At 38.2% G+C, this 26,816-nt stretch overlaps 1 protein-coding gene across 9 annotated transcripts in view; it reads left to right on the top strand.

Moving 5' to 3' along the window:
- ATXN7L1 (ataxin 7 like 1) overlaps window positions 1–26,816 on the top strand; it is a 113,275-nt gene that overhangs the window by 58,840 nt on the left and 27,619 nt on the right. For 5 of the 9 annotated variants that reach the window (XM_086886727.1, XM_086886728.1, XM_086886729.1 and 2 more), the window contains one exon: window positions 22,307–22,529. In XM_086886727.1, coding sequence (XP_086742853.1) covers window positions 22,307–22,529 — 223 coding nt within the window. Of the gene's footprint in view, window positions 1–6,238; window positions 6,494–15,571; window positions 15,778–16,120; window positions 16,206–22,306; window positions 22,530–26,816 lie in introns of those variants that run through there. The other 4 variants (XM_023918934.2, XM_086886733.1, XM_023918933.2 and 1 more) reach the window with 3 other exon arrangements.

Raw genomic sequence — 26,816 nt, 5'->3', positions numbered from 1 at the left:
TACAGTAATAAAACCTGTATATCTTCAATGCAGTGGAGATGACTTTAAAATGTGTTTTCTTCATGTCCTTTTGTGTGTTCAGATAAATCCACTCTGGACTATTTTTGAGGTACATGTCAGCAAGCAATTAAATACTGGTTTGACGGTTTCAATCAACTTCTATGCAACTTGCAGCACATTTTTGCAGTACTGTCAAAACATGCATACCCACAGGACATGAAAATTATGTGAATTTAATTTAAATCTAAATCACTGATTCTAATGTGAGACTAATTGAAATAAACCCTTTATTATCAGTTGAATTAAGTCAGTAAGAGATATCTACTAGTAGCAGTGACTGTGGAATTTCACAGCTAAGAAGTAAAATGTTGGCGTGCTTGTGAAGGTGTGTGCAGCTTTGCACATGTCAAGCAACAGATTTGTTCTTGTTTGCTATAGGTAGTTAAAGGATACATTTGAGGCCCTATAACACCTTAAGGAAGCAGTGCGTATATGAGGACAAAAGTAATAAACTTCAGAAACCACTTCAAGGTACAGCAGCATTGCTTCTGTAATAAATACTATTTTTGTGTATTTTACTTGTGAATTCATTAACTCTTTGTGTATCATTTAGCATTATTTAATTAGTAAATATTATCAGTAAATTATATTAATAAATATTTTTAAATACTAAAAAACTTTTTGAGATATAGAACAGTGGAAAAAGTTGTATGACAGAAGTAGTGAAAGATGTGCTTAAGATGAGCTTTCTTGAAGAATTCAGGTTTAAGTGTAGGAGGAGGGATGTATGTTTCTTGTTGGGTTATCCTAGAATTACCTAAGCATTATGTGTACCTAAGCAAAGTACCTGAGCCACCTGCAGTGGTGCAGTGGTACTGCTGAATCCATGGCACTGGTGAGGTGCCCATGTTTTTAAAGTCATTTATAAGCAATTGAGAACAAAGACTGGGTTTTACATGGTTGTACAATATTAACTGTAGCTATTTTGGAAAGACAGTGGAATCACTTTTTGGTACTTTAGCTTTCCTAGATAGTTTAGATTTGAAGGTTTACAGCAAGAAAGCTGTGTCCAACTCAAAATGGAAACAGAACTTGTTCTTAATTTTGTGGTTATGATAGTTCATCTTTAATAAGACAAACTGGTCTTTAGGAGCCCCTAGGGAGTCTGACCAAGAAACAAGAAATCCTGTGCTAGAGATTAAACAAACACTTCCTGAAAAGATAATGTTTCCCTCAGAAAGCAGAGGGTAGGTTGTCTTTTCTTATGCTGTTAGAAGCTGACTTTAAAATGTGACTTGCATATATTTTGACACCTATATGGACAACACCTTCTTGGCCTGGATAGAGAATGAAAAGGGAGAGAATCCTGTTTATCATGAATCTCTGTATAAGTAGGATGGAGCAAACTTCATGCAAGGACTGACTGAAATCAGGTGTAAGGGAGTGGAGTAGCTTTTCCCTGCATCAAATATGGACAAATTCTGATAGATGGAGAGGATAAGAAAAAAAAGCACTGTCTCAGGATATGGATATATCTCAGCCCTTCTAGAATTTCCCAAAAATAACAGTCTAATTTATAGATTAAGGAGTGGATTGTGCAGGACTAAGGCACTCAAGTAAACCAGTGTTCCTCGTTTTTCCAAGAGATTAAACAAGAATCCAGAATCCCATGGGGTTTCTGGAGGAGCTGCTGTGAAAAGTTGGGATTGCTGGGGTATTAGTCTCATCTGTAAGATAATGTAAGCATAACTGAGTATCTGTCAAGCACCACTTGTTAGTTGGAGCTTTGTACTCTTCCTCAGTACAACAGTTTGATTTGTTTATGAAAGTCTGTAATGCTTTAAGAGAAAAAGGATTGTCTTATAGGTCACAAACACAGCTTTGTAGAGTGTGGTTCTGAAAATGGATCAGATGCTTGACTTGTTGCAGGAGTTGAGTTGGGATAATTGGAATTCATAGAAATCTGGGTCCCCTGTCTTCTGCTAAATGTGGTTTAGATATCTGCAGAAATGACCAGCCAGCAGTTCAGAGATTATTCTGAAATAATTTCCACATGCAAAATCCATACCATTTTGACTTTTTCAAGCACTCTTGACTTGCATTTCTCTAACACCTCTCTTCTGTCCTTTGGTGCTGAAATATCCATGGTACTGAAACATAAGAAACCTAATTTAGGCTTCATAGCGAGATTAGTGTACAGATACAAAAAAAACCCAAAACATTTCATAGAGCTGCCACTCAAATATACATGCTGGTGTTCTATTGGATTAAAGTTTTTTGCCTGAAGTCCCTTCTGATTTGCTGGTGCTGAATTGCCAGAGCTATAGCCTTGTTTCTAGGTGGGAAAAGAATCTTGCATGTTGACCTACCTAGCAGTACAAGGAAACAAAATTAATTTTAGCACTATTTTAGGCCCGCACATCTTTAGCAAGAAACATGTACACTCCCAACAGATTGGACTCTGGTTTCTGCATTTTAAAGGTTTAGTCCCAATACACATTCCAGACTAGGCAGTCTCCGTGTGCTGGATACTAAGAAATGTTCCTGGGTTCAAGTAGCTTAAATGTGCAAGCTGTCTGATAATGCCAGTGTCCATCAGGAAAGCACTTAATATTTAAATTTCAGGCCTCATGTTGAAAATTCTATGGGAGTATTCTGATGGACAGCATGAAAGAGTCACCATAAAGTGCTACTGGCATATCACTTACTTTTCTTCAATAGACACAAACCCAATTTCATCAGTCCAAAACCAACTACAGAGATTAGATGTTTTCTTTTCGAAACACCCTGATATCCTAACTTCACGCTGACAACAGGCAAATTAATATCTATATCTAGGCTTTGGTAAATAGGCAGTCTTATTAATGGTTTTATATTAATATATGGTAGTATTACTATAAGTAGAAGCACGTTTATAGCCTGAAAACAGGTTACAAAAGAATCATTCTCAGCTACTCTTTATTTCATAGCCACTTAATTAAAGCTTGCAAGACGAGCAAAGAAAGTGATCCCTCAACAAAAAAAAAATCCTTTCACCCATATTACCTACAATGAATAGTCCTTTTAACTATTTACTAGTTTTGTTCTTAGCCTTTCTGCAGATTGTGGATTCTGTGCAAAAATTTCTGTATGAAGATTCTAGACCTAGAAAATAATTATTTCCTGTGCACTATTTTCCCAGTATGATTGAATGTAGAACTTGTCTGTCAATTAGCACAGTCTCTGTTGGTATCACTAACGATGGGCCAGAGCTTATCTGGCTCTACCACTTCAGCCTGTGCCAGGAGTGGGTCACACCCCAGGAGCAGGATGACCTGAGGTGCCACTGGAGCACTTGCTCTTGGCTTTTTGGCTGTCAGTCTACGCTCTGAGGGGGCAGGGACGTCAGGGAGGTCTTTTGCATGGGATAATAGAGGATTTATTGCTCTGGGGAATCTTGGGTGCAAAAGACAGAAAATGCGAGCATGCAACAGCTGAAATAGGGAGAGGCGGTTCAAAGGGAGGGTACAAAGCATCAGCTGATCAGAGATATCCTGGGGAGGGTAAAAGGCAGGGTTCACAAAATCATCATCCAATGAGGGAGGTAGGGGGGAAATTGGGCCACACAGACTAATCAAATGTAGAAATTTAGGAGATTTCTGAAGTAGAATTCCAGGCATGTGGTGCTTGTAACGTGGGATTGACAGGAAACTCGGGGTAGATTGACAACATGGGATGGGAAGGTATAACTTGGGCCAAACCATCAACTTGGCAAATGACATACAATTAACAAGAAGTAAATGGCATGCAACACACGGCAACATATAACATTGTGTAAAGGTAACTGTTTACAGAAGTTAATCTAAAAGGTAAATGTCTGTAGTCTTCAGCTCAATTGTAGAAGTCCTTTCCTATTTAAATATGTGTTTTAATATTGTTGATAGATTTCCCATTTTAGATTGAAAACTAATGCCTTGGTTATCACTTTCTGAAACATTTGGTTTAAGTGATTTATTGATGGATCATTTGAGATGCCCAATATTAAGGTACAGAAAACTGTCAACATCTTGATTGTATCTTAAACAAAAGCTAACATCAGCCTTGATTTTCAGAAGATGGATTTTTATTTTCAGATAGTGAAAGCATTGCTTTGGATTTACTTCTGCTAGACTGTTTGCATGGTTACAATGCATATTTCCCCCCCCTCCCCCCAAATTCTGATGCATTGTTTTGTTTCTTTATAGAAGTTAACCCTCCCTTAGCATTACCCTGTGTTATATTCTAAATATTCATGATCACTCAATGCCTTACTGGCCATTCAAGACCTGTGATATGATCTTTATGACATGCTGACATGAGGCAGCAATCACCATTCACTTTGCAGCAGCCTTGCAGCCCCATGGATCTCCGAGATTATGTGTTGCAACATGCTTTGACAGCTGCTCTGCAGGCATGAATCTGAGATATACAAATAGGTATTAACAGTATGTAATGTCTTCACCATAAAGTGGTGAAGGTATACAGCACACCAGTAGTTGCTTTCAACCATCTCTTTCTCAGCTTAGCTGGAGCTTTTTATGAGCATAGTACATTTTTGCTGTATTTTTTTTTGTCAGTTTTAAACATTGTATCTATTTGTCTTGTTATTTGCATTATTTGCATGATGATATTACTTGCCTATGATTTCAATACCTCTTATTGTTTCTACTGCTTATTTATACTTCCATATTTTATTGTGTCTCATTATTCCTTGGCTTCAGTGACTGCCTCTTCTGTGAGGCATGTACACCTGCAGTGAATGATTTCCTAAACAGGAATCCCAGAAGCATTCAGGGCTATTTTGTTTAGGTTGGCTTCTGCCTCAAAAATATACTGTTTTATTTTTTACTACAAGTCCTATGTTCATATTAAATTAAAAAACAAGGCAACCAAACAAAGCTACAAAACAACTGGCTATGCACCTTCAAAGATCTGTTGACTAAATTTATGGGCTTCATTTTTGGGTCCAGTGGGTCAGGATGTCTTGAATCCAATTCTCTCTTCTGTCCAATGGAAATCACTGCTAGAAGGACCCATGCTGCCCTTTGAAGAGCTTACTCACTGTAAGTAGTCTTTGAGAGCTCTGGTTCTGTTTCCATACTCCCTGTCTTCTTCCAAGGCCTCAGGTAGAAGATTCTGTGATTAAGATAGAAACTTGAATAAACTGGGGCTATTCCTGCTCCTGCCCCACTGGGATCCCTGCATAGTCAGGAAGGTGCACAGCCAGGGAATGCAGTACTCCTGAGAACATCTTCCATATTAATTTCCAGGGGAACACCACTCCATGTATGTGTTCAAATATATGGAATTTAATCCTGAAACGTTGTAAAATACGTTGTGGTGTGAGCTTCCATTTGTTGGTGTGTTGCATGTTGGACACAACTATGAGAATAAATTTGCATTTAAACTGAGGTCCCATGCTGATCTGCTGCAAATCGCAGGGTTTTGCTGGGTTTAGTGGACAAGCCAACAACTTATTAGCTGCAAAGGGAGTTGCATGTATGTGAGAAGAGCTGAGTGGCTGCACATTTAAATATAGTTGAAACAAATTACTTGTAATGGTTTCAGGTAAACATTAAACATACCACCATTCCAAATCTTGAGAGTTATGCCAAAGGAAGTATTTCTGGTTAATGGGGAACCCACCATTTCCAGCAGCAGTCAGCTGGTGGCTGAGAGTTTGGCACAGGGATGTTTTATCACGCAGAGATGTGCCACAGCAAAGCTCAGCTTGTTGACTGAACTTTTTATTTTGGGCAGTGACACCACAGCTCTGATATCTTCATACTTGTGAGTATGGAGTACTTGTAAGAAGAAAAATAAGTGATAAAGACCTTTGTGTTTATCCAGCAGCTGACTTAAACAGGATCTTAATCCTTGGTCTGCTTGTACTCCACGGTGTGAAAATCAAAGATAATCAGATCCTCAGAAGCTTAATTTTTTTATTACCAGCTACCATACATTATTGCGTGGAGTTCAGAACCTGAACTTGGAGTTAACGTGGACAGCATGTGTATCCTTGCCGGCAGTGGCTGAAGCTGTGGCACAGTGGGTCGAAGGATTGACTTTCCCAAAGCCTTCCAAAACTAAATTAGAAATCTGACGAGTTTTCGGGAGAAAAAAATCGTGCGATAAGTGAAACGAGTTTTGCCTTTAACTCTGCTGATCCTGACCTTTCGCAGTTGGGGCTTTCCCTGCTCGTCGCGTGCATAGGGACGGTAGGGAGCAGAAGGACGGATGTCGGGAGCGGGTGTGCCGGCGGCGGCTCCGGGAGGGGGAGCTCCGGGCCCGCTGCTCTCCCCCTCCCGGCTCTGCTCGCCTCCTCCCGGCCCTCCGCTCCCGGCAGCCTCCCGGCCGCTGACGGCGCCTGCGGCCCGGCGGCCCCCACCGAAGGACGGCCCGGAGCCCCGCAGGCGAAGCTGCCAGCGCGCCAGGGGAAGGTGCTGCTGGTGGGTTTTGCAGCGGAGGGCTGAATGTGAGTGAGGGTCGCTACAGATCCTGCCTTGCTTTGTTGCTGCTGTGGTCGAGCGGCGTGAGAAACCTGGTGTAGGAGCCGCACGAGGTTGTAGGACAGAGCTGTTGCTGGAGAAAAACATCCACAGCTTTACGTACCTGCGCGGTGCGGAGGGAGGTGACACGTGTTTAAGGGCTGTCGGCAACACCTGCGGGCTCCGAAGCAGCTGAGGCGTTCCGGGGTGCAGGGATGCGATGCAGCTCCCGCCCCGCTCCGGGAGGCTGCTCTGGGCTGAGCCTTGTGCAGGAAGCCTGAGCGCAGCCCTGGCCTGCGGGACTCGTGTGGCAGTGCCTCTTGTGCACCGAAGGCCTTTTAAAACTGACCTAATGGTTCACAGGAATGTAAGTGGGCAAATCAGGTATAGATCTATGAAGGAGGGGAGAGAATAGCAGTTCATTACTTTAGCAACGAAGGACAAAATAGATTTAATTATGAGTATTTTAGACTCAGAACAGGAAGTGCCAATACTGAAACTTCATGCATAACCAGAACTTTGACCCTTGGTTATCTGGAGTGTGAATATTTTTACTTTTTTTCCCAACTATATCAGCATGCTGTTGTGCAGATATGATAGTTCATGTTGCTTGCAGTCTTGGAAACTAATATAGTCTGTGACTTTTGTTTTTATCTGCACAAATCTACACAAATTGTTGCAAAGATTTTTAGCTTGAGAGAGCAGACACTAAGCTCCATTTGCTGCAGCCTCAGAAAGCTTAAATAAAAATGGATACAGGTAACTAGAAACTTAGCAAGACCCGTATTTTTAAGAAGTCACCTTGATTTCTCCCTTAAGTATGTGTTTGTATGTTCTGTGTTTTGTTTTCCTATTTTTTGGGTATATTTCACATGTGGCAATGTAGTTAAAAAAATTAATGCAAACTGATTGCATTGGTTATGGGTAGTATTTCAGAAATATAAATTCATGGAAGTTTTTTTAAAAATTTGATTAATAACATGACAGTGATACCAAAGTAGTTTAAACAAAATACGCTGGTGGGAAACTGCTGATTCTTGAATTGGCAGCTGTCAACTTTTTTATGCTCCGTTTTATATGTATTCCATAGAGATTTTTAAATAAAGAGCAAGGCAGTTGTTGAGTGTTTGCTTTTGAAAGCCTCAATGTGGATCTAGATGTTGAAGCTCAATTTAAATTATTTCATTTCAAAAAATTAAATTTCATTTAAAACTTTCATGATACTGAATTATTCTTTAAATATATCTGATTTCTCTGAGTGTGCAGTTCTTGGAAAGAGAGGGATTACCTGCAAGCTTTAAGGGCTAAACAGTATCAGGTTTAATGTCGGCATTACCGCTTTACCTCTGCTATGCTGTGGTATGAATTACAGCTGGATTACATGCTGTGTGCATGGATTACATTCTCCCTCTATTTGTTCTAATGAACTTAAAAGGAGAAAAACATAAGGTTCTATATCTCTATTACATTTTTCTAAAGGATTATAAATCTAAGGGACACTAGAAAACTTTATTAGACTTTTCAGAGAAAAGAATAAAACCTACTTCTTTACTTGAAACCAGTGTTATCTAATAGATAGTTTATCTGATAGTTTAAAACTTGCTGTGTACTATATTTTTACAGGTAATTATAAAGAGGAAGACAGAAGTCCTACAAAAGTAGTCCATGTAACTCTGGTGTTTAATAATTTTACAGTTAGCCAGGAAAGAGTGGGAGAGCATGTAATAATTGTTACTCCTAAATTGGCATAAAATTACTAACGAGAGAGGACCCTGATACAGGATGGATCAAGATTGCTTGTGAAAGAGGGCTCAGGAGGCCTTTTTCAGTATATTGATTCTATGAGGCTACATCTGGAGACAACAATACATGCTGTACTTGCAGTGTGAGAGCAGCCTATTCTAGGAAGCACATGCTAAAAGACTCAAGGTTGTGTTATACAATGTGCCCCGTCTCCATCTATACACTGTAATTCAGCCATGGATTAATACCAGATTGAGGTGTGCCAGGAATGTTTTGAAATGAAAGAAGAGCAGAAAAAGAAATTGCATCTTTTTTTTGATTCATGGTACAACTGCAGCTATAACATGTGGTGCTCAATGCCAGCTGCCACACTTTGCTCTGGGGCCTTCAGGCCTTAAAAGTTCACTGTCCTTTTGTAAGTGCCACCTCTGATGTTCTCTGAAAGTGTTTCATAGTCTGTTGCTAATCAAGTTCTTGGCTAGAATTGATATCTTGGAGTGGGAGGAACAGCAAGGGAGCAGAAAGTTTATGTAAGTGTGGTTTGCATGTATGTGCTTGACAGAGATGCAGATGATTAGCTGGAAGTTACAGGCTGAAATTTACTGTGGCAGTAGCCCCTGATACTTTGGTATGTTTCTGATACTTTGAGCAGGGCAGTGAGTTTTTTCAGTGAGTGTGTGAGTTGGTGCAGTGCTTTTGTTTTTATGGTCTTCCCTAGTTTGATGAGGCTAAGAGGCAGAGGCAAGCCTTGACCTAATCTTGTTACAGTAAACAAGAGGTAAAGACTTCTGAACCTTCTGTTGATGTGATTGTTGAATGTTTAACAGTCTTTTTTTCCCAGTTGTTTACAGTAATTGAGTCTTTTCCCTTCTAGTGCTTGTGCTGCTGTCCTCATTAGTGTGTATTCCAAGATAAATACCATATACGAGACTTGCAAATACTGTACAGCAGATCTGTTCTCTGGTTTTGTTTCCTGAGTATTTCACCTTCCAAAATATGTTAGTCCCTAAACTGAGAATAGACTTCATGTCCTTACGTAAAACAGCAAAGACAGACAGCAGGCCTTTTGTTAATGCCACTGCTAATACCTTTTAGGCAGTAGGCATTTAGGGATCTGAAATGTAAGGAGAAATAAGGACAAATAAAACTGCTGGAGTTCTCTTATAAGTAATATCTATTATAGTGAATGTGCTTTTGAATTGTTTCTTCCCTTGAATTACTTTTTTTTTAGACCTTAACAACTTGAAAAGTCAGGGAATTTGGGACTAGGGAGGAAGAAAGGAAGAGGGGTAATAAGGTTGTAGATTTAGGATCTGCAGATTTCCTCAAGTGTTAAGTGGTCTTCTGATGGGATAGATAATCTCTATCTCATCCTGCACTCAGTGATCCTCTGTTTCAAGCTATCATTTGAAACTACTTGAGCAGTTCAGTGTAAATAAATCTTCTTCTCTCAGTATTTAGATACAGCAGGCAAATCCCAAAGATGATAGGTCAGGCATGGTTAGTTTTGGTTCAGTTGTTAGCCATTGCTGGTTAAATCTGCTGTACTGTCTAGCTAACAATTGGCAGACTCAGCAAAAAGCTTTAGAAAAGACTTACTCTGTGATCCATTTGCCAAATACAGAGTTTAGTTCCTCCTCTGTAATCAAGCTGGAGTCAGTTGATTATAGCTGAGATTTATCATGCCAGTATCCTGCTTGTTGTCCTTTCCCTGTCTCTTTGGTCAAGTGACTCCCATTGCTGGAAAAAAATAAATTGAATCTCAAATTCCTCCAATTTAGAAGTATCTCTTGTTATCTCTAAACAGTAGGATGTCTTTCAACTATAGAACATGAATTTGATGAGAAGGGATAACTTCCAGAAGATCGTAGTCTCTTCTGGAGTTTGCTGTCTCCTGTCAGATGGAGAAAGGTTTCAGTCTTTGATCAAGAACTCAGGTAGTCTGATTCAGAGGAAGCAATTGGTAGGTAAGAAATGTCATGTTGGATTTTTTTTTCCATTTTGCTCCCTTTTTTTAATCTACCTTTGTATTTCACTGTCAGTTATGTTTTTGGAATTGTGGCCAAGAAAACAGCTTCAAGCTGGGTTGATATTGCTGTGGCTGTGTTTTTCTTGAAGTTAGAAAAGTACTTGTTTTAATTTTTCCCTCATTTGGAATATCTGGTTTAAATTACTTAACTTTAAATTGTAATATCAAGTGATGTCACAGCTCAGTTCCCGTGCACAGAGGCCACCCTAGCTGTATTTGAGGTGCCTGCTGTTTGCCATGCTGGCTGGTGCCTGACTCCTGCCTTGTCACAAGTATCTGGTGCTTGTCTGTACCCAGCTCCCTGGCGGGGGCCGTAGCTCTGACACAGAATGCAGGAATGCACACATCCAGCTCAGGCTTCATGCTGTGCCTGAGTTAATAAAATTTCTTGGGACCCAGACCCAAGGGTAATACTGCCAGGTGGTGGCTTTGTCTGAAGTCTTTGCCATTACCCCCAGTGCTCTTGTCTTTGTAAATGCTATACAGAAACAGCATAAGTGACTCACTTTAGATTGAAACAAGGACTTCAGTCTTATGCTAAAGAAAAGATGCTGTGTAATTTTTGAACCCACAATGTCCTTGGAAGTGTATGGATGTTTGCACCAAGCTGCACCTCTGCTAATGAGCCCAGCTGGACCTGATTTGTTTCTACATCTCTGGTACAGATAATCTGACCATGGATAATTGAGTGTTGACTCTATAAATAGCCCACTTTGAAATACCTGTCTTAAAATTGTTTTCTCTTCTTCCTGTTAGCTTCCAAGCTTACTCTCTGTAGTCATTTCTTGGCTGACCAAGGGTTACTCTCATCTCTTGGCAAACATATATCCTATTCATATCTTCCCACCTGAAGTGAAATGTTACACCAAGCATGGGTGAAAACAGATTCTAGCACTATAAAAAGCCAGCTAAGTCCTAGTAGGAAATAATCATCCTAATGTTTTACATATGCTCCAATTGATTCTCGTGTTTAAAGCAAAAATGACTGACACACATGAAACATTTGATACCTTGGAAAGATACTTATTGCATGCTTCTTCTCAGATACAGTTCTGCTACATATATAATAGTTAAATGTCTTTGGGTAAAACTCGTTCATTTGTATGAACTTGCTTCAAGTTGGACTTCTAATAATCTTGGTTTGTTTGCTTACTGTCAGTGTTAAAACTCACAAGAATTGTTCTGAGTTGAGCTAAGCCTTGCTTTAAGGAGATTGTTTTTCTATTACCTTATAGAAGGAATTATAGAAAGTAATTAGAATGCCTCATAGGAAAAATATCGTGTCTTCAGCTGGTGAGCACCTACACATTTTTTTTTACCAGAAGTCTTTCTAAAATATAGTATGTGTGTGCTTCTGAGAAGATCTGTGGAAAGTTGGAACCACCCGCACTGGATGACAGGTTGTTCAGGGCATTGGAAGTGGGAGAAAGGAAAACAGAATTGCATAGCTGTGCTGTCACAGCAGTTCATGCACCTTGGTAGGCAGTTGTACTGGAAATCACCTGTCTCTTTTCCCTGTGTCATTCCTGCCACATTGTTCTATAAGAGAGGCATTGTTCTATAGCATCAGTGGGTGAATAAACTTGGAATGCTTTAAATTAAGATCTACACTCTAATGGCCATGGAAAATGCCTTTCTTCAAACAGCATCTGAAACACACACCATGCTTCAACAAACTTTGGAAGACTCAACTTGAAAAACATGGAGTAAATACCTATTTGAGAAAATATCTTTTTTATATGTATGTGTAGGTATAGCAGACATCTAATATTGTAGACATAAAAAACTCTCATTACGAACAATGATGGGAAATTTGATAAATTAAGAATGGAGAAATGGTTTATCCAAAAGACGTAATCTATAGTATGAGAAGTTCATTGCAGTGATGAATGGTCAAGAGGTGCATGAATAGACAGAATATGAAGTAGCTGTCACTTGGCCTCTCAGAGGTTGATTTGCATTTATTCATTCATGTGCAGTTGCCTGAGTTTCTTTAGTTTGCACAGTTAGAAGTCATAAATAATGTAAGTTAAAGTGAAAACTAATTTTAGAATTAAGAAGCTGTATGTAAATACAGAACTAAAGAATTTTTTTTAAAGGGAGAGGAACAGATTAAAAATGCCCTATGAATCCACTTTTGTATTTGGGTATGTTTTTCAGTTTTGTCTCTTGAGTTTTTTTCTGTAGAAGGTTAGGAGTTTGGTTTCTTGTTTGTAAGAGCTATTGTATGTAATGAGGGAAATATGATCAAGTGACCTCTTCAGGAACTGTTTTGCACATTCACTTCAGAGGCTGTGTATTAAGGGGTTATCACTTGTGGTTATTCATGCAGCATTCTAAATAATAGATTTTCTTACCTCTGGCAAATAACGTGCTTGAAAGATGAGTGAACTGATTTATCTGAAATGTCTGGAATGAGGAAATACTCTGAACTGACAGTTATGCTGCTTTTGTAGTAGGTTTTTATAAAGCCAGTTGAAACTTAAATGTAGGCTTGTTCAATTTTCAAATAGTGTCCCAGGCTTGGCAGATTGTGTATGGTTACCTGGATTTTGAAATGATGTCAGAGTATTCCAAGGGAATTAATTTGATGCCTGGAAATACCCATGAGGAATGGCAAACACAGAAAAGCAAGTAAAAAAAACTCATATATAGATTTTAGCTTGGATTTCCGAAAATATTATAATTTTATAATAATGCTACTAGTAATAAAAATAATAATAATGGCAATAAACCTTATGTGATTGTATCTATTTTCTATTTTGTCTGAGAATTTTTAGCTGTCTTCTAATTTGGTTCAAAAATCCAAAATTTTTCAGCAGTCTTGTGAAAATCAGCAACTGTGAGGAGACAGCTTAAATAATGTGGCCCAGAGAAGAGTATTCCATGTGGCAGTAGCACATTTGCAGCTCATACTGACAGCTGGCACATGTCTACCTGCAGACCAAACAGACCTTATCCCATCTTTTTGGGGAGAAGGACAAAGGAACATGGATACAGAGGATGAAATTATGAGGCTGCTGGGGGACAAAGAAACTTGAGGTAACAGAAATGGAACAGTTTACCATTCAAACCTATGTATTTTTAGGGAAAAAATCTCCATTATTTCGGTGCTTAAATAATTCTTCAGCTTGTTAAGAAATACATTGATTCACCAGGTGCTGGGTTTGGATCTCAAGTAACAGAAAAATCCAGAAGGTTTAAACAACAGATTATGTACAAGTCCTGCAAAGATGTTATTCTGGACTAATTTCAGTGAAGTTACTGTTTCTCTAGAAGTTACTTGTACAGAATGATATAATAAGATAGTGATGTGTGATCTAGATATTGAATAAAATCTGGTGTCATGTTTTTCACAGAGCCAGATGAAGAGCATGTCACATAAAAATGATAGTCTGTTTTCTCGGAGTCATAGTAGAGCAGTCTCTTTTTTTTCCAAGCCACCTCAGTAGTCCCATCTCACTCTGCAATGCTTACCTTTCTTTAACAGTAAAAATAAATGACATTATATATTTTTGGATTAAAACATTAAAGAAACATTAAACATTTCTAGTTTATGATAGATGAGGGGAAACATTTAATTAGTTCTTCAAGCAATCATGTACATAAATTATTCTGTTATTGTTATGTAAATATACTTAAAGATGAAAACAGAGATACAGTGAAATATTTTACCTCATAAGTATAAATAAATAAAAACATTTGTCATTAGCTGACCTTGAATGTGAATGATCTGCCTGAGGAAACAGGTCTGTTACATGATACAAAGCATGAGAGGATGACAATACTAAATTTTCCTCTATTTTGCAACAATTTGGAGTGTAATTATTTAAGTTGGGTGTTTGAATAAATGAATAGGTGATTTGTTTATAAATTTATACATTTAGCCAAATAAAAGATTTCTCTTCAGGTATGAAATCGCCCACAAAATTCTAATTTGTTGGCAGTATTTACCTTTGAAAGTACCATGGCTTGATTGCTAGAAATATTCTAGCATTTCACCTGATGTGTCTGTCCCAGGTTTAGGACTGATAATTTCCATCCTCTGAGTACAAAAATGGTGGGAATGTGAGTCAGCAGGTAATAAGACACCAGTGCAGAAGGATGCTGAGGGCTGTCTTTGTGGTGTAAGCACTGGACACAAGGTTTGTGATGGTATTTAGCTCAGACTCTCGCTTCATGTTGGACTTACCTGAGCATCTTTTCCAGCAGAAAGTGAAATTTCTGTGCATAAGCTTTCCTTGCTTTTCTTTGGTAGGCTGTCACTCCAAAAAAGTGTGTAGCCAAGACTTGCTTGCTCCATTACTTCTTTTTTGCCTGGGGATTTTTGGCCTTGCTGAGCTGAGAAATACAGAGTTGAAAATTGTCTTTTTTTTTTTTTTGCAGTAGCAATGCGTCATGTGGCAAACGCTGGTTACGCGTTTGAAATTGTGTCATTACAGGAGTGATGAATTCCTACTTAAGTCTTCCTTTTTTAATCAAGTTAATACCCTAAATCATTAATATCCTCTTTTATAGCTGTAGAAACAGGCCTTTACACTACAGTTAAATCTAGGTCTTCCTGCTCAATCATGTGAAGACTGGCATTGTGACCAAGGCTGGGTATTCACACTTCTATTGTTTTCCTGTCTGTCTGATACTTCAGCGATACCTTGGAGCTTCACATTTATGTCTCAAAATCCTTATAAAAGAAGCAGGCAAGTACCCAGAAGCTTCAGTTTACATTTAGGATAATTAATTGCACTATTTGAAGCATTTTTTGGAGTTCCATTTGACCCTTCTTTCATTTAATGCTTTTCACTCAAGAGGAATAATAGTGTTCTGTGAAGTGCTGTGTGTGACTTTCATGAAATTTTGCCATTTTTAAGATATTTGGTCATGTAAATGTAAAATAGTGATAGTCTAGAGATTATTTCTCATGTCTTTTATAATTATCCTGACAAATGCCAGGTTATCCCATAAATAAAAGAATTTCCAGGAAACCTCAGGTTCATCCTACCATGTTATACACAAAAACTCTCCTTCTTTCCTGGATCAAGGAAGTAAAAATTCAGTGTCTTCTTCTAAATATACACTTGTGGGTTTTGCTGCTTTTAATTTTGCACTTTGGTTCATTTCTGCAGTTGCTTGAGTTGTATCAACAATTATAAAAAGAAAGGAAAAAAAAAGGGAAAAAAAAAAAACAAACCCAAAAAAACCCTGCAGCCGTTTTCAGCTCGTGTTGTTCTTGGCACAGGTTCAGTTCTGGTGTCCAACTGGTAGGACCGAAACTTGGTGCTTAACAAGTGCCTGTAGTCAAAACAGTTGGTGTGTGCGAGCACAGATCTGGTATTTGCTGCGGCAGGTCATCTGCCGGATTTTTCCCCGTGTGCAGAATACCTAATCACGTTGCTGTGTTTCTCTGACGGCATCTGTGGCAATGTGAATCGCTTCACGTTCCAAAAGTACATGTTTACAGTCGTCGTAGAATCAGATTAAGTTGGCAGCCTGCTCCTCTCTGTAAGTGGCTCAGTTTACATTTCTTCTTCTAGCAGGATGTTTTGCATAATTTTGCTGATCCTACTCACTTGTAGACTTTGTGAAATGGAGAATCGTTTTAGTGGGTTTCTGTCAGAAAGCGGAGCTTGTGTTTATTGTAAATAAACACCAGCAGAACGGTGGTTATTTTAGCACTTGATAATTTCCCAATTATGTCATTTGACCTGAAATGAAGCTTGTGATTGTTGAGCAGTGTTTTATGCAGCGGATCAGTCTGGGGGTTGGAGCTGGCAGTTTATTTCCTTTGTCAGTTTACAAGAAGTATCAAAATGAAACCGACTGTGCTGTTTCCTTTCCAGTGCGCAGTGCAAGAAGGGTGGAACAGTTTGTGGATATTATTTCCAAACTTTTTCAGCTGGACTTGGAATAGTGTTTTGTCAAAAAAGCTGGTAAAGTTATCCTTCAATCTTGCAACATTATGCTGTAGTTTGCTAACATCAAATACAATTTTATTTTTGTTTAACCTCACGTACCGGGTTTTGCTAGTGTTTTTTTCAGACTGGCTGCAAAATGAAAGTGCTTACAAGGTGTTTATGAATTCTTGTTATGAACCAGCTGCCAGTTCCTGCAGGATGACACATTTCTGCAAGACTCTAGGTTGTTCATTTTCTGGTTGCTGGCTGTTGCTTTTCGGGCATGTGTGGGTTTTTTCTGTTTTGGTTTTATTAGGATTAATGCCAAGTACATTTGCAAACTTTGAACTGGGATCAGTACAAGGTGTTAGGTTTCATTTACCATTTATTGAAATTGTAAGTGTAAGTTGCACAACTTTGCACAGTGGAAGGCTGTGCAACAAAGCACCTCAGGACATAATGTAAATAGGAAAACTGTAATTTGTGCATAGGCAGTGCATAGGAGTTACCATGAGTAACATATTCATCAACAAGACTATGAGATACTAAATTTCATTATCATCTGCTTAAATACTGTAAATGGGGAATAACAGTATTCATGTTGTGTTAAGGGCAGTTGGATCAGTTACTCTATGCTATTCCAAGTAAAAGGACTATGAACTCAAGTGTTGTGATGAATACAGGCTTAAAAAGGAGGTTTATTATTCTATAAATATTTACTAGCAGTAAATAACGCTCTTACCTTTTTGAGTTTTAGCAGTTTTACTTTGTTTGTTTTACCAAGCTATAATCCGTAACACTGGGTCCCTGTGTTATTAATGGGTCGACCTAAAATTGTTTTTTCCTATAGGCCTCTTGTACACAGGAAGTCAGATCATGCTAAACAAGAGTAGTGTTTCAAAATGACTCGTGCTGACAGAGTTTTAGTGTCTGTCTTCTTACAACATGAAGGGGATTTTTTTTTGTTTTGTTTCAAGTATCTGGGGAAAAAGAGCACTGAAAGATGAAAGACATATCTTTCTCTCTGCTCAAAGTGTATCATTACCTTTTTCCTCCATGATTGTCTGTCATATTTATGAAGAAGGCACTAACTGGGCAAAACCTTTTCACTTGATTGGATCAATTTTGAGTACCGCATGATGGGTGAGAATGTGGATGCAGGTGGGGTATACTAAGAAATGGGGTTTTGTTTCTAGTCCAGATTAGAGATATCTTCAGTTTCAGGATCACATAAAGATCTTTTTCAGTAGGAAGCTGCAATGTTTGACATATTTATCTGGTATCATATTTGCTGTAGCATCATTGTAAGGTTTGCTGTGAGGTAAGTACGTGCTTGATCTTGTGTATAAGAGTCAAGGCAAAAATTTGAAAAGAGACTTTCTATTCAGAATGTGGTTTTGCCTCATCTTCCCCCACACTGTGCTTGTGGCTCTGGAGCTCATGTTGCCCCTCTATTGCTTTGCTTTTTTTTTCTTATGATTAGAAGGAGATGTGGCGTTTCCTGCAAAACAGCTGCTAGTATTCCCTGGTGACCCATCAGAGAGGATCCAGTGGAATTACAGATTTAAAGGCAGACCTAGAGGACTTTGGCAGCTGCAACAGAGATCTGGGGAAAGGCAGGGCGTTGCATTGTGCAGGAGGCAGGAAGGAGGATTAAAAATGGAGTATAAGGGCATAGGAGAGAAGCTCTGGAGATTCAGGGACTGTTAGGTCTCCAACAACATAAGGACTTCACATCTACAAACAATTCAGATTTGGCTGAGAAAGTTGGACTGTATCCATGTTTCCATAGGACATGGAGAATCTCCTGGAATAGTTTAAGATCATTTGCAGTGCTACTGAGGCAGAGTTTGCAATGCGCCTTTGAACTATATGGAACACCGGTCTTTCAGACACTGCTTCATAGAAAAAGTAACAGATACTCATCTGAAATTGATTCTATAGAAAGTGAGGTAATTCAGTGAGAGTGTTAAACTTTCCTCTGAGATTAATGCCATTAGTACATTAACTGTTTGACAGTAGAAGTCACATGTTGCTCGTCACATGCAATGGCTGCACTGAGACAGCTGAGAGGTTGCAGAAGGAATTAATGTGGTAAAGAGGATTGTAAGTGTGATTGTGCTCCTGTGCTGTTGGATTTGGCAGCACCTGGTATTTAGAATCAAAACAGAATATGTGTTGTTATTTATGGGGAACATAAGCATCCATTTGGAAGTACTTAAATGAATCAGAAAAATTATCTTTTAAACTAGAGCACATATCCATAGCATTGCTAAACTGTGCAGAATTTAGGTTAGTATCTTATCAGTGATGATAACTGATTTTCTAGTTGCCTTGCTGCATTTTACAATTTCTAGGGGCAAAAACTTTCATTCTTCTTTAGTTTCATCAATGTCCACTGGCAGTAGCACTGGTGTATGTGAACAGGGACAGCCATGTCCACAGCTGTGTGAATACAAGTTCACCTTGCTCTACTAGATCTAATCTGTCTACAAATGATCTGTAAATGAGCGTAGAAAGTGTTACACAGATAGCTGTTTGTCTCCTGAATATGTTAGTATGTGAATATTTAATTTTATCATAACTATTTGATGTGCAAATGTATTTTATTCACGTATTGATTTATTGCATAGGCTGTATAATAGTAGATTTGTACATTATGTGTCATTCCTTGCATATATGTAAAATAGGAACAGACAAACTTGTAAAAAATTTTTTCAACAGATTTTACCACAAAAGTCAGTTTGATAGAGGAGGCCACCACCACCCTGGTATAAGCAGTGTATTCTGACAGCTGATAGCCTTCTTTTTTTTGTCCTATATTCTCGTTATTTCTCTGAAACGTTACCAGTGTCCAAGGGTGATTGACTACCACATACATTTTAAGGAATGAAGAATTGAGAGGCAACTTGATAGTTCTTGAGAAGGAATATACCAGCATATAGTTACAATTTATGCCCTCACCGTTGAGATTTGTCTGAGAATTCACACCTTTGTCAAATACAGCCTCTTGCAACCATGCTTGCCCAGCTCAAAGAGGGGACTTTCTGCCCCTTCAGAGGGAATTACTCTTCCAGCTCTCCACAGTGCCATACCTGCAAGGTGTTGCTGCCATCTTCTTCTGCTGACATTGAAGTGACATTAACTTTTGTGAAAAAATGTGCAGATTTTACCCGTCCAAGCAGTGTCTCAGAACACTTTTGGTTGTGTGGCACTGGCTATTTGCATTCTGTCTCCTGTATGACTTTACAGAGGTCACAGTTTCCATTCTAGGAAATTTGAAATAAAGCTGGGTAACGCTGATGATACTCAAATGTGTATTGTATCTGTCTAAAAGGTGGAACACTTTCTGTAGCATGTTTTGAGGGAAGAGGGGAATTTGAGGAGGTAAAAGGAAATGCTAATTAGGGCAGTTGGTTCTGATCACAAGAATAACCACCAGTTTGACACAATCAGCTAAAATAACTTTTTTTCCCTTACCTATCTTTTAAGTAAACATCTGCTGCTTAAAGCAGTGGGATGCACTTTATTATAGTCTAGTTACAACAGTTTCCACTATATTCTATGTTAGAGTAAAAAATCCAAGGTTAATGTACTAGTTTGCTCTTGAAAACTAATAAACTGAGAAAGTTGTCTTGGGAAAAGCACCAAACATTTAGCTTGACTAAAAATCCAGTACAAAAAGACTCTTATAAAATAACTTGCTATGGCATGTGATATGGCTTAATGACTTTAAAATATATATTTAGATAATCAGTATCTAGAATGTTCATCTTTCCAGAAGATTTATTTTAATAAGTGTAATATATTTCATTTCCAGACATATCCATAGGGCTGATATTGATGACACAGTTTACTCGAAATCAGGCTTAAGAAAACCAGTAGCTGTGGTAAAAATTGGAGTAATTAATCCTAAGTTTATATAGCATGTGTGTGGAAAACAGGTTTTCTCACAAGTTTTACTTTATATATGGCTTGATTTTGTTGGTAGGATAGCAGTTCCTCATCAGTCCCAAGTAATTAATGGGAAAGTTTCAAATTTTGATTAGCCTACTTAAAATTGATTAAATAGATGCTGAGAAAGTTGGTAAATCTTGAAACAATAGCTATTATGTAATACAATAAATAGTCCATGAATGGAACTGTGCATTTCAGAATCAGCTGTGTAGCTTACACAGGTGTTACCACAAATGTGATTTGAAATTAATATAAATCTACTGCATCCTGCAAAGGACTTTTAAAAGCAGAGGCTGCACACTGAAGTGTGCAGTGGGGTGAAAAGTAGCAAATGATAGGGGACATTTTGGGAGTCACAATAGATACTTTAGTATTTGAAAAAAATTAAGACTATTTTGTTCTTCAGTTGCAGGAGAATGTGGAAGGAATTCCAGTATTGGTAATTAAAGCTGTGAATGTGAAGATATGGAAATTCTTGATCTTAAATAAAAAATGTCTTTAGTTAGTTATTTTAGATCTAATAGAAACATTTTGGAATTTTTTTTTAAGCATTTCTCTTTGTTCTTGAGGTATTTGCCTATTGCAAGTTTATCATGGATGAATCCTGCTGCTGGCAAGTTTTTACTTGTGAGGATGCCAGACAAATTGTCATGTTTTGGTTCTCTGTGGGAAAATTTTTCTCAGTTGTCCTTGAAATATCAAACTAGTGAGTGCAGGGTTGATGATGCAAGTACAAAACCTTCCCATGTATTAGCAGGTCGCTGGTGCTTCCTTAACCTGCTCTTGGTTGACTGTGTGATGCTGGTCAAGCTAAAAGAGTAGCACCTACTTGGATTCTTCAAGTTAAGTGCTGAAGGCTTTAGACAAGGAAAAATTGCTCATGTTGAATGAGAAACTCCAGCTTGTCTGAAGTACTCGGCCTATGATTATGTTCCGCTTGCTACATTTGATTACGGTGTTGGTTGTGGGAGTACCTGCCTGATCCCTGCTGTGATCAGGCTCTTGGTGTTCAGGCACAGCAAACTGGAGTCCGTGCCAATGAGCCAGGCCCTGCTGACCGGAAAATTCCTCTTCCCCATCCAGTTCATGCCAGCTGCTGCTGCCTTAGGCTGGCTCACTGCAGGGTCAGCGGGCTGGGGAGAGGGTGCTTCACAAATGGGGCCAGCAGGACCGTTCAAGATTTGTAGCACCCCTTGAAAATATTACAGCAGAGATCAACTCCTGTCTCTTTTAAGTATTTTGTAGTTGTGCTGAAGTTTGCAGCACAAGCCTGTTGTTTGCTGCACACTGATGTAGCCAGCTGGCCAAGCACTGGCACTTTTACCCTGGAGAAAGATATGATTTGTAAAGAATGGCCAAAACAGTCTTTCTGCTTTACAATATAAGGGATAGGACATTTAGATTTTAAAAAATACTAATAACGACTCAACCAAAACAATTTCACTGAAGCCTGTCTTGTGCAGGGTCAGCCAGGCCTTGCTTTTTTGCAGTGCTTGAGAGGCCTCTGGTGTGTGTGTGAGCCACGCTGACCTCCAGATGCCACCACGTTTGTTACTGAGACATAAACTTCCTGGGTTTTTTGCACATGCCGTTTGCTCTGTGTGGAAAAAAACCCCAAGCTTTTACCTTGAATGGTGCTTGGAGATAACCAAGTGAACCAGGCAGAGCTCACCTCTCTAGAAGGGCCCGGAGCAGTAGACCTTTTGCTACTTTTCAGTGTTCCTGTTGTTTTCTTTACAGTTTCTCAATAGAATTGAAACAAGATAGTCATAAAGTAAACTGCCCAATAACTAGGTCAGTTGAATTCATCATAAACCTTTATAGGAGCAATCACATATCTGTCGCAGAGCAGTTTACTGAGTCATCTTCGCTGTTACGTACTCTCCTTTCTTCTTGGCATGAAAGAGCTGGGACACCAAGTACACCTCACATAGATTTTCTGGTAGATTATTGCTATTTATTTTACTATGTTTTACATTTTTTTCAGAGCACTTCATGAAGCTGATTTTATCTAATTATCATTTGGCTTGATTACATTCACAACAGTAATAAACTGGTGTTCTTTGGAGTGATGAAAATCATTGTAACTAGCATAGAGAAGAACAACTTCCTCTTTCCCAAATTGTATTTTTAATTTTAGCCTATTACATGTTGTAAAATTAGTTTCTTTTCTGTTGCAGAACGAAGACACAGTTCAATGTGTAAACCTTCCCCTTCTCCAGCTTCTCCAGCCTGTAATTCCAGGACATCCCTAGTACAGATGAAACCGAAATCCTGTATCAGCGGCCATAACCCTGTCAGCAGCAACTCAAAGCCATTCAAAACGCCCAAAGACAATCTACTTACCTCCAGTAGCAAACAGCACACAGTCTTTCCTTCAAAAGTGTCACGGGATAAACCATGGTAAGTACCAAAATAATAGTAACCAAAGGTGTTGGTGTTCAAAGTACTCTATATATATATATATGTATCACAATCATCACAAAAATCTGTATTCTCATTTTACCTAAGTTTACAGTTTAAGCCTCTATATTTCTAAGGGAGGAAATTAGGATATTCTTGAGTGAAGAAAAAAAATTACATATAGGAAGAGCAAGAAGGACTGGATTACTTTTTCAGTGTTCCATCAAGTGTGTTTTTCTAAGATGCATATAGCAAATGAGGTATTGACCCAGTTTTCTATCTTTAAGGTCCATCTTCCATTACACTATCAGCCCTTAGAACTGATGCTTTTAAACAGTTTAACAGGATAATTTTTTGTGGAATTCTTAATATTGGCTTAACTGATGTTCATGAAAACTTACTGATTATAGTCAATTATCTTCAATAGCAGCTGCTGTTGGAGTTCATTCTGTATTTTGATAATGTTTGATGCCTTATGAGATGACAAGAAAATTCTGGCTGCAAAAATCACTATTTTGGGGGTGTCTTACATCATGTACTGTGATATATGTACACATACAGGCTTTGACACTGCCATGCCCATCCTCCCGTGACTGTGATGATGGCAGCAGAGTTGCAAAAATATAAATGACAGCAGAACTGGGTCACTATTTTATCTCTTAAGGAACTGTTCTGTCTTCATTATCTACAGGAAAGATGCTTTGTGATTAGGCCATTAGGTTGGTGACTTGAGATCTGGGTTCAGTTCCTGGTTCTGTTATGCCTTGCTCTCTTCATTTCTTCATCTGTAAATTTGAGTTACTGAGACTTCCTTTTTCTTAAGATTTATCTACTTACTTTATAAAGGTCCTTCTCTTTTGTATATAACACCTAGCATAAGAAAGTCATGATTTTAGGTAGGGTTTCTGGACACAACTGCCTCAAAACAACAAATCATTTAAAGCAAACTATTTACTCATGAGACAAAGAATAAGCTCAAATTATGTTAAGGGCATAGCTCATGCTTTCTGCCTGAAATGTGCACAAGTTGGCATGATTTCAAAGACTGCAGCTTCTGCCTAGCTGTAGAATTTACCTTGTCCTAGAAAAATATATTCTTCCTATAAATCTGGACCCACCATCTTTTTAAGCATGATGAGCATTGTGGGCAATTATGATATAAAATTCTGAAAATAGGAAATCTGATTGGTTAGACTATACACTCACACATGAACTAGAACAGCAGAATAGCCAGTGTCTCATCTGTGTGTAAATATCTCTTTTACTGCTCGAAACCAAATATTATTGACTGAATAGTGACTTTTCCTTATGAATGTTGGAGGGGAATTTTATACAAGAGAGGATTCTTTTATAAGTCTAATTAAAAGTAAATCAGAAAGGACTTGAGAGTATTAACATTATTGACTATAAACCTATTTCTCATCCTGTTACAGACAGCAACATACATATCCACATTTCAGCAGACTCGCTGAATCCATAAACAATATCTTCCGTTCTGGCAACAGATGTCATTCTGGCAGTCAGTAAAAGCTGGAAGGGAACAAAATAACTGAGCATTTCCACCAATCCCTTTTCCCTTTATTGGGAACATCCTAAACATTTACTGATGATTAACAAGGTAGATTTAACCATTTAAAAATGTTGTACTGCTCCGTTGATTGTTTGGCAATAAATATGACAGTAGTTGTACCCAAGAATTATGTAATTCTTGCAGCCGTGCTAGGAGATCATACTGCAGTTTTGTTTGTTTTGTTCTGGGGAAAAATGAGACATATAGTAATTAAAGATACTGTAATTACCACATAACAAATCACAAACAGTCTGAAGTGAAGATCAATGAAATTCTATTGCAAAATATAGTGTTAAGTGCCTTAGATTACGTGACTTGTTAAAGAATAAAATGTGTCTGCTTATCATCACAGGTTATAGAGAGCTGACAGCTGTTACAGAAGAAAGTGCTTGTTCCTATTCCATTAGAGGATTATAATATTTATTTAGAATACTAGAAAATATTCAGCAGATCTGATTTAAGGTGAAATTATTAATAAAATTTATTATTTTTTAAGATTGTGTCTTCCATTCAGCTGCTGCACAAGCCATAGAATTTCTTATCTAAGCTTTTAGAAAGAAATAATCGACACAGAAACATTTGTCTCAAAAATGCAAATAGGAGTCATGTTGTATCCAAGTGTGTTGTGGTTTATCATCCTCAGAAGCTTCCAGGTCTTCAGTGCTTTTGTCTGTTACATTGTAATCTTATACCAAGCATTTATTTGATATAAGTTCTTCTAGACAGTTGTCAAATCAGGTATTTCAGGAATTATATCATTTTAATGATTGCTTTTCAGACCTGGAACAACCTTTGTTGGGCTTGCCTGATTCTTTTGTACAGCATCTCCTTTAAGTTTTAGTTGTTACAATTATGATTTTGGGAATGGCCTCTGCAACAGCATAGCCCAGTAGATCTATCTGTTTCTGTGCCTGCCTTCATGTAGATCCAACTTCTGTTGTTAAATTTGTTATAGTTTTGGTTGAAGCATCATCTTACCCATTAACCAAGTGGATCTTTCTCTTGTTCATGTCCTGTGTTGTTCTAAGATGTGCTCCAGAGTTTCGGGTTGCTCCATGGCTAATGCTTTAAAAATCTTGATTGGAATGATCAGATAAAAGAGATCTGGAACTGTTTCATTTTTCAGCTGCTGTTTTAGTACTTCCTTTCTTGTAGTTGGAATATAAAGTATTATTGTGAATACATCATCCAGAAATATCTGTCAGTTATGATTTTTTCCCCTGTATCTCTACCATCGTTGCTATTAATACAGCAGTGCTTAGAGATGGAGCAGAGCTGGAACACCACTGCACTGTGCACAAGATAAATGCAAACCATAATTTTCTGCAGTTTGCAGGCAAGGTGGTAAGAGATATAGCAGAAGGGAAGAAACTGGGGAGGAAAAGGCAAAGAATTGGTAGTAATAATAATTCTGAACAAGCGATCATAATTAGTAAGCATAGGTCAGATGCTTGCCCTTTGTAAAAGGAATTCCTGCAGCTGGAGCTCTCTTCCTCACTGCTGACCTACCCAAAGGATGCTGCTTCGCTTGCTGTGCCCCAGCACAGATTCTGGGTGCTGCCATGGAGGATTTAGGTGCTGTGATGCTACAGGGTGTTCATTTCCACCTATCCATGATCCTAAGGCAGCATAAAATTTGGGTAAAGTGTTGAAGTAAGCTAGTGTTGAGAAACCAGCTGAAGCAGATCTCCTTGGCCTCCCTCCACAAAGTTTAGCCTACCAGAAGTTCTGAAAATGAAAAAAATGAGATGAAATTGATATGGTTTTCATCAACACAGAGAAAACTGTTTCTCTGTAAACAGAAAAAGATCCCAAAGGTATACCTGTGAGCAATCCTTTAAAATTTATAATGTCACTTTTCAAAGTATTTTTTAATAATTTCTTGCCCTTTATTTCTTCTTTTTAGGAAGTACAGTTCTTCATTCTGAGGCTGAGAAAGTTAAGATAGTCATGATTTAAGGATATTCCTTTTGCACCATGGAAGCAAAACTCAGCAGGGTTAACTTGGACCATACAATCTAACATTAAATCACAAATATTTTGTACGTTGTAGAGGCAATCCCAGCAATATAGGATAATGTTTTACGTTTTTAAATGTTTGTGAATTTCTTCTCTCACAAATTTGAAGTGTTGAATGAGTGGCTGAGCTTTTTAGAATGAATATAATTACAAATGACCAAAACATAAACCCAACAAAATTACATAATAGGAAGGAGAAATAACTTTTGAAAGCCAAGAGACAGGAAAACAGAAGTAAAAGTGAAAAGAAGTAAAAGAAGTGAAAAGTATTGTGACATACTGCGGTTATTTTTCTTGCTTGCTGGAAGGGACCTACAATGACCATCTAGTCCAACTGCCTGACAGAGCACAAGAAAACAGAAGGAAATGTTACCTTATTTGAAAAAGAGAATAAGCTTCTAAAGCCTGTCATGACCATGCATTTTGTCTAGTCCTCATTTTTGAGGCTTTTTCTGGTTCCCTTCTAATTCATCAACATTGGTGTTGTACTGCTGGTCAGCAACACTGGAAGCCATATTCCAATATCAGTATAACCAGGGACATGTGAAAACTATGTCTTACTTGCCATATCCCATTTTTGATATAAGCACAACAATACAATAAAACCTCATATTGCTTATTCACTGTGACCACTGAATATTTTTGTCATTATTTTCCAGTGTGTTGTTTCCCTGTATTTCACTGCAGACTGAACAGCT

The sequence above is a fragment of the Cyanistes caeruleus genome, chromosome 4 (genome assembly GCF_971803275.1).
Source record: "Cyanistes caeruleus chromosome 4, bCyaCae1.hap1.1, whole genome shotgun sequence".
Classification (NCBI taxonomy): Eukaryota; Metazoa; Chordata; class Aves; order Passeriformes; family Paridae; genus Cyanistes; species Cyanistes caeruleus.
Note: the sequence above shows the minus strand (reverse complement) of the source record. Positions and strands in the feature narration are given on the sequence as shown.